The sequence below is a fragment of the Chenopodium quinoa genome, unplaced genomic scaffold (assembly GCF_001683475.1).
Source record: "Chenopodium quinoa cultivar QQ74 unplaced genomic scaffold, ASM168347v1, whole genome shotgun sequence".
NCBI classification, from domain to species: domain Eukaryota; kingdom Viridiplantae; phylum Streptophyta; class Magnoliopsida; order Caryophyllales; family Amaranthaceae; genus Chenopodium; species Chenopodium quinoa.
This window is the reverse complement of record NW_018745684.1, coordinates 80,546-89,021: the sequence shown is the minus strand read 5'-3', so window position 1 is coordinate 89,021 and position 8,476 is coordinate 80,546. Positions and strand designations below refer to the sequence as shown.

Genomic DNA, 8,476 nt, shown 5'->3' with positions numbered 1-8,476 from the left:
ACCCTTAAATATAAATAATATTTGGCTCATTTAATTTGGTATGAAGTTTATCTTAGATTTTGTATATAGACTCGAAGTTTGAATTTTACCAAATGAAGGTGCTTAAGAATAGGGATTATTTATCTTTCCCTACTTTACTTTCGAGTGTCTAGTAAGAATAGTTGAACCCTTACATTTTAGCTAGATCTTTATCAACCATCAAAAGTATTTTTTGCTAAATGAGATTGCAATTTACTAATCAAGTTTTTCTATAGTTGATTTACAATCTTTATATATTGTTATTGTTGATTTACAAACTTTATAATGTACGATTCAACGATTTTAAGGTTTTAGTAGAAGTGAATAGTGTACAATTTATATCTCAAGCCTAAAAGTTTGTTTCATTTACAATAATCACATACTTCTATACACAGTATCTTTGAGGAATTATATCTTTAATTACGCATTATAATAAAATATCAATGTTTAAAAAAATTACACATGGACGCAATAATTTTTAAAAAACGCCAATATAAATAATTTATTCTCATATATCAATTCTAATATACAAATGAATACACATGGTCAAAAAATTTCAGCAACTTATTAACCGCGTTTTTGTAATGTTATATTACGTTAAGAAAGTCTATTTTGTCCTAATATAGAGTCTAAAAGCATCGATAGTCACTTGTTAAAGTTACAAATGACGAGCAATTATTAATTTAGAATCCCGCCTATTAATTCGCTGTATAATTTATGTTACTATGATTAAATGCTAAATGAGAGAGAAGGCAACACAGGCAACAAGAAGGATGGAGTTACAAAGGGGGAAAAGTCTCTCTCATAATAATAACAAAGACAAGAGTGAATACTTTTTTGATCAATAGAACTGATTCAAAGGACACCCCCTAAAGATAGTGACCATTCATCACCATCCGGGTGATATTTCCCAGACTTAAATCTCTTTTTTAGGCACCTGCATTTTCCTGCACCTCTCTCTTCTTTCCTCTACATTTTTTAACTACTGTTTGTTTTTCATTTTCCATCCGTCTATCTTAACACCACCACCAAATCTTACCATTTCTTCATTATTCTTTTTTTTCTTTTTTTTTTTTCTCGTTTTCACTATTTCCTAACTTAGAAAGCATTATAAAATTACAGAAATTAAATGTAGAGTAGATAAATTTAGCAGCAAAAAAGTATGCTTGAATAAATTAGCATTCAATTTTCATTCACCTCTGTAGCCTTTTTTTTTTCTTTTACTGTTAGTTTGACCAATAAGGTTTCAATAACATGGAAAATTTCCCCTTTTTCTTTGGGGTTCTTCCAAATTTCCCCAAATCCAAAAAAATAAAATCACAAAGCATTAGGCTTTAATTACATTAATTAATATATAATATATTAAAAAAAAAGAGGGTTAAATTAGGGAAAAGAGGATGAAATTGATTTAGAGATTATTTTTTTTTTCAAGGAAAAGATGATATTATCTTAAGAGGGTCTCATCAGAGGATGGAAGCCATTATTAGGAGGCATCCAATTTGGTGGGGGTCTTGATATCTGCTGTGAGAATCCTGATGATGCTGCAGCAGTAGCAAACATTTGGGGATGAGGCCCAGCTTGCCATTGCTGTTGCTGTTGTTGACGTTGTTGTTGTCGATTTTCGTTACAATTACTATTAATATTATTAATGTTGGCGCTTGATGAAGACAACATAAGATCAATCCTGCCCCCGTTACTGCTGCTTGGAAATTGAATCTATTTTCATCCAAACATGTTTACAAAATCAGTTAATGTCATGTTCCGACGTCTTTAATTAGCAAAACAAACAGACAAACAACGGGAAATACACACTTGATGATGATGGTAATTTGACGAATTTAGATGAGGAGGAACAAAAACAGGCATTTGGCCAGCATATCGATTATGCATCGATGACATTTCCTTAGGCTGTAACGAGGTTGGAGATGATTGAAGCCGAGTTTGACTAAGGAGCTGCATAGTCTCAGCATGATCCTGATATGCATCCTAACCCCAACAAGGAAATTAAATAATCCACAAGTTAGTTTTTAAACATTACTAAGATAACTTGTTAATTTGATGAAAAACTCGATTATCTAGTTATCGATTCGAGCTACCTCGATTCAAATTAACTAAAGATTGATACAATTACAATTAAATTTGTTGTAGTATTACCTTAGGCCTAGAGCCTTGATTTTGCCAATTTAGCTCAAGTTGCATTGAGCTTGGATATTGTTGTTGCTGCTGCTCTAGCATTGCGGGATTACTATCTCGAAAATCAAGACCAGCATTTTTCCGAGAGCTCGACGATCCTCCCAAGCTCAAATCAAGGTTGTGCTCAGCACCACCACCAGCCCCACCACCACTACTCGAACATTCTACACCAACCAAAAACATGACTTTCATCATTGATCAAATGTCAATCATAGCTTATAGACTACTAACAAGTACAATTAAATGGGATATTATATACCAGTTGCTTTCAACTCTTCTTCATAGATACTAGGATCAAAGTTTGTCACTGCGTCCTTCCCATTACATTTTATTGCCGCCTTGTCATAAGCCCTATAACAAAATAAAATCACATCCAAAACTTCAACACCCAACTAAAGGTAAACTACTAATTCGACAACTAAATCCGAACAGAGGTAGCACAAACCTAGCAGCTTCAACTTCGGTATCAAAGAGCCCCAAGTACACATACCTATACAAAATTAATCAAAACAAATTCATTTTAGTATCACACTACATAATAGCAATTGGAGAAAAAATCGAAGAAACGAAAAAAAAAAGTGGGGGAAATACTTTTTGCCTAAGAATTGGCCCATACGAGCCTCCCAACGACCACATTTGTGCAATGTAACACCCCTATATTTAGAACTTCCTCTAGGAAAGCCGGTACTTTGTCGGCGAAGTATATGAACAAATTCCTCCTTGGTTAAATTTCCCATCTATGATACCAAAAAAAACATACATTTGCATAAATATCTCACGTTATATAGTTTAATTACTCCGTACTAATATTAATAATCTTAGGTTATGTTTAGCTTTTGAAAAAGAGAGAAAAAACAGCATCATGAAACAACATAAAAAAGAAGGAAAGAGAAACCAAAAAAAACTGTAGAAGAGCAGTAAAAGGTAAGCATTAGTGCAAAGAAGATAAGGGGGTGTGTGAAATCCAAATCCCCTTAATCTCTCCCAACCAACCAACCAAACAAGGAACAACAAAAGTAGTATTTCTCTCTCTTTATTTGTTCATTCATTCTTTTGTTGGTTGATTCCATTATTCCTCTAACCTGCTTCAAGTCATCTTGATAGTCTTCAAGGGTAAAGTTTATGTCGGCATCAACTCCTCTGAATTTTATTGCTGCCCTGTCATACGCACTGTCAATGGATTCAACCTTTGTTAGTTCCGATTTTAACCATACATTCGATAACTAACCATAAAAACGACAACGAACAAGCCCTTAGTTTGATTCATTGTCGATATATTGTAAAATATACTAACCGAGCTGCCGCATGAGCCGTGTCAAATCCACCTGTTTATATAACATTTAAAAATTGTTGATACCAAATTCGGTATGGTTAATAACTTTAATTTATGTAAATATGCAAGAATTTTATCACAGAAATAATAAAAGGAAATTACCAAGATAAACTTGCTTCCCGCAATCCCTGAGAAAAAACATCAACACATTCCCAAACAAAAGGGAAAAAAAATATATTTAGATTTTTATTTTATTTATTTTATGAAATTAAAATGGAAAAATAGAGGGAAATGAAATTAAGATTAACGAACCATATGTGAGACTCCCAACGGCCAGTTCGCCGGTAATAAGTAACCCCACGATACTGAGAGCTCCGGGAACGTGGGCCTCGTCGACTCTTCTTCATGGGCTGGGCCAACTCAGTGGGCTTAGCAACACCAGTTGGGCCCATTAAAGTAGCAGCAGCCATAGTATCCGATGTTGGGTATAGCTTAGTTCCGTCCCAATGAGCCGGTTTAGAAAAGTTACCAGCGGAAGAACCAGCAACATCTCCACCGGAAACATCAATTTCCACCGGAAAAAACTGACGTGTCACCGGAGGATCGCCGGAGTATGAAGAATTATCCTCATCTTCATCATCATTATTATTGATGTTATTGTTATTATTATTGTTGGTAATAAACGAAAACCCGAAAAGGCGACGGCTATTGCTGTTGTGATAGTTGGTAGTACGCTTCTTTCTGTCGCCGCCGGGGTCATCGCCGTCGGATCTCTCGCCAGAGTCGTCGATAACGACGGCGGAGGAGGTGGAATTCTTATCGTCGCCGTCAAACGACGTCGTTTTTTGGGAGGAACCGCCTTCTGATTCTGGGTAACCTCCGCCTCTAGCGGCGGCTCTAGTAATCTCATCAGGCGAACCATTGAGATCCCACATTTTTTTTACTTAATCAAAAAAATAATAAATTGTTTTTCTCTGAGTAGAAATTGAGAACACAAAAACCCAGAAAGGAATTGGATGATCAAATCTGTGAGTTGAAATTCATGTGATGGGGTTATTCTTTGTTTTATCTCTTTTGGGAAAGGAAGGAAGGAATTGAAGTAATTTAGTTGGTGATTCTCTCTCTAAAAAGCTGAGTTGTGTAATGTAATTTGATGTGTTTGTTTCTCTCTCTAGATTTGGGATTCTATGAGTAGCTACTGAGAAGGAATTTATTAAAGAAAAGATGGAGAGAGAAAGAGGGAAAGCTTCAAAGTTGTGTATGTGTTAATTTCAGAAAAACACCCACCCACAAAAAAAAAATTAAATTAAAAAAAAAGGAACCTACGACTGGAAAAATGTGAGCTGGGATATTGCCAAACAGGAGTACAGGACATAGATAGGGAAAGAAGGAAGAGAGAGAGAGATTGAATTTTTTGTATTTGCAAAGGTTGAATTTTATAATTTTTTCAATTTTTCACAATTTTTCATAGGTAGGTAGAGATAGATTGTTCTCTGTTTTTATTTCAATTTGAGATTATATTTTGATGGGAGGTCTTGACCTTTATGTTTTGCTTGTTTACCTTTTTGGGTATGAAGGGGGCAAACCACATTTTATACAAGTCTTCATCCTAAATATTAATGGAATAATTATATTTTGTCCCAAATTTTGGTAAAATTACTCCCTCTGTTTTAGAATATGATAGTGTGGAGAAAGTATGGTCTAAAACAAGTACTCGTATTTTAGAATATTGTAATTCATAACTTACAATTAAGGTTTATGTGATACGAAGTAAAAGTAAGATAAAGTTTGGGGAAATAAAAGATACTGAAAGGTTGATAAAAATAATTATAAAGAAAATAATTAATCAAAATGGTACACACTAGTTTTATTCCAATACATCAAATTTATTGTTACTCCGTATTTACTACTTCATATGTTAAAGAGTTGTTAACGTAAATATGATAGCAGTTGGTTGTAAGTATTGCAAAACTAAAAAAAAAAAAAAAAAAAGGTAAGTAATTATTGGATATAGTATTTATATGTAATCGTATTAACTACCCTGTATTAACTAATTTATTGGGGGTCCGATATTTGATTTTTTAAGGTAGAGGTGATTTAAAAATGGCATCTTGTACTAGTTTTACTACAATTTGCTAACTTTAGTCTTTGTTGAAGTTTCTCTCTCCTGTGATTGGAGGTCCAAGGAAACCAAAAGAGTAAAGAAGAAGGAAGGGGCAAGTAATGTAAATAAATGTATAGGAATTGAAACTTGAAAGAACGGTCTCTTTCTTTTTACATTACTTTTTCGACGTAAACCAAATCGAAAAGTTTTTATGTCTCATGCTTTCTCTCTCTTACAATTGTTTAATGTCACTAACATTACCCACTAATGGAAACAGACAGCGCTAACACAAGAAACGTAATTAATTACTTAATTTCCTTTATTGGAATCCTTCTTACCCCCAATAATTAATCATCATCTTTACTCTAATTTTCAACCTAATCACCCCGCAGTTTCTTTTTCAAGCGTAACCTTTGCTGAGTCTTTGTCTCACATCATCTTTAGTCATAATACACGTTTAAAACATATGTATACAACGTATATCATATAATGATTCCTTAAAAATCTTTACACAATGTTAGAAAATGAAATAAATTACTTTTTTCTACATACCTTTAACAAAAGGATTAATGAGAAATAGAGATAAGAGGTGGGATAAAGATAGAGAAATATTGGTGAATATAACAAGGATAAAGCAAGCACTTACTTATGTGTGTCTAGCACTCTTTTTTTTCGTATACAGGTTAAAATAAAGATCTTACCAATCGGAATCCCTTATAGGTCAACTTAGTCGGAGTTAGCAGGTTGTGCGCTTTGAAAACGGTGAAAAAATCCCTTATCTAAAATATCCTTAATGGGAATTGAGCATTTAGTACATGTTAAGGTAGTTCATCTTTCCATTATGCCAAATTTAGTTTGGTGAAAGTAAGCTATAAAGTGAGTCTAGCTCATATGAGCTAAGAATAAGATTTAGATATATAAGAGACAAACTTGACACCCCTAAAATTCTCTACAAACTACCTTCTTATAAACCACCCCCTCTTTTATTCAAGGTGAATTTGTCTCTATAAACTTAATTATCAGCTTTATCACACCACCTCACTACATATTAAATTATTAGAAAAAGGGGGTGTTTTATCTATATCCCCCCCCCGCCCCGTCCCTCATCCATATCCCTAACCCCCTTCATCTAAAGTCTATCCCTTTTGTATACAAACAATGGATTTTAAATAATTTTCGCCTTAGCCTCTTTATCACCTCCAAGGGTTAGTTCATCCTTCATATATATCCAACTTCACACCTTAGACTATGTCATGTCATCTTTTCATTAATTACCTATGTTTTTATTATCCGCTCGACCCAGCAATTCCATCGCATGTCTATCCCCGCAGACTCATGTATATACTCTTTTTTCTAATACTTTACCTTAAACTCATTTAAGACTCACTTTAAACTAGTAAAAAAAAACTCATTATGCTAATAGACGATGTGGCAACTTTAATAGACGATCTTGGAGTCTTAAGCATGGATTTGTTTTTCAAAATTCACATGGGAAGAAGCAAGAGAGTGCCTATTGTGTGGGAAAGATGGTATATATTATTTGGCGAGCTAGTGAGAGTTGAAAATTTTATATGTCAACAAGTTATAAAACAACTTAGAAAAACTCAAAAACAAACTTAGTATAATTTAAAACGAAATAAAAAGATTATAAAATTATATATGGTCTTAAGCATAAATAAAAAAAAATTCTCAATCTTTATCCTAAATTTATTTTCCCGGATTCTAACCCTTAAATCTTTTAAAAGCTAAAGATAAGTAGACGTACTTGAAGGCAATCATTCTTGAAAAAAAAGGGGCTCATCACGACCTCTTAAAAGGATGAACAAATAGTTGGCCAAAATGTTAATTATATATATATATATAGGGGTGGGATCATGTGAGAACCAAGGCTTATATGAGAACCCTCTTAAAATAAGAACCAATCTTACACCATCAATTTTGAGATTATGGATGGCTGAGATTAATTATCACTTTCCCATACATTTTCTTGGGAACACGCATTTCAGTCATTAGTACATTTCACACATATGGTATGGAACAATGTATAATATTTATGGGACAATAGTTCATATTTCTGGAACAATATAAATAATATTCGAATGAAATATTATATGAAACATCAATGATTTTTATGTATAAAACAAAATCAATAGTATATGAAACAATACATATATTTTATGGAACATAAGTAGTATAAAATGAAACATAAGGTATGTTTTTTGAAACATCAATAAGGTATAAGAAATCACAGTAAACCTAGTTCATATAGAGCACAACTATATGAAACAAGCAATAATATATATGAAACATTAATATTATAAATTGAAACACTTGATATATTTTACGAAACATCATTAATGACGTACACTTCAACTACATTTTAACGTAACGTTCGAATTTATGTGAACCTTGCATTTTACTGAACAATCTATTGGTTTTCCAATGCAAATTAACGTGTTTTAATGCAATAAATAATAAAAAGCTTATAATAATGACAATTTTTGACAGATTTTGTGTCCCAATACAAAAAGCAATATCATTAGTATATGAAACAACACATATATTTTATGGAACATAAGCACTATAAAATGAAACATAAGGTATATTTTTTGAAATATCAGATAAGGTATAAGAAATCACAGTACACCTAATTCATATAAAGCCCAACTATATGAAACAGACAATAATATATATGAAACATTAATATTATAAATTGAAACACTTGATATATTTTACGAAACATCATTTACGACGTATACTTCAACTACATTTTGTGTTTCAATGCAATAAATAATAAAAAACATGTAATAATGACAGCTTTTGACAGATTTTGTGTCCCAACGCACAAAAATTAAAAAAAAAATAAATACAAACAATCATTACAATTA

General features: G+C 32.6%; 1 protein-coding gene across 1 annotated transcript; it reads right to left on the bottom strand.

Annotated features, from left to right (window-relative positions):
• Positions 1 to 1,163: 1,163 nt before the first annotated feature.
• LOC110718284 (floral homeotic protein APETALA 2-like) lies at positions 1,164 to 5,069 on the bottom strand. Its single transcript, XM_021897122.1, has 10 exons — positions 3,797 to 5,069; positions 3,647 to 3,672; positions 3,506 to 3,536; positions 3,294 to 3,381; positions 2,803 to 2,948; positions 2,657 to 2,701; positions 2,471 to 2,562; positions 2,173 to 2,375; positions 1,831 to 2,004; positions 1,164 to 1,734 (listed from the first exon to the last, which is right to left on the bottom strand). The coding sequence occupies exons 1-10, from the start codon at positions 4,417 to 4,419 to the stop codon at positions 1,468 to 1,470; spliced, it is 1,695 nt and encodes a 564-aa protein (XP_021752814.1). The 5' UTR covers positions 4,420 to 5,069; the 3' UTR covers positions 1,164 to 1,467.
• Between the last annotated feature and the right edge of the window lie 3,407 nt (positions 5,070 to 8,476).

Excerpts from the sequence above, each read along its gene's own strand:
- LOC110718284 (XM_021897122.1), bottom strand. The coding sequence starts at position 4,419 with ATGTGGGATCTCAATGGTTCGCCTGATGAGATTACTAGAGCCGCCGCT. Across the intron at positions 3,382-3,505 it reads ACGGCTCATGCGGCAGCTCG|TGCGTATGACAGGGCAGCAA; the intron begins GTTAGTATATTT and ends ATCCATTGACAG. Across the intron at positions 2,563-2,656 it reads ACCGAAGTTGAAGCTGCTAG|GGCTTATGACAAGGCGGCAA; the intron begins GTTTGTGCTACC and ends ATTTTGTTATAG.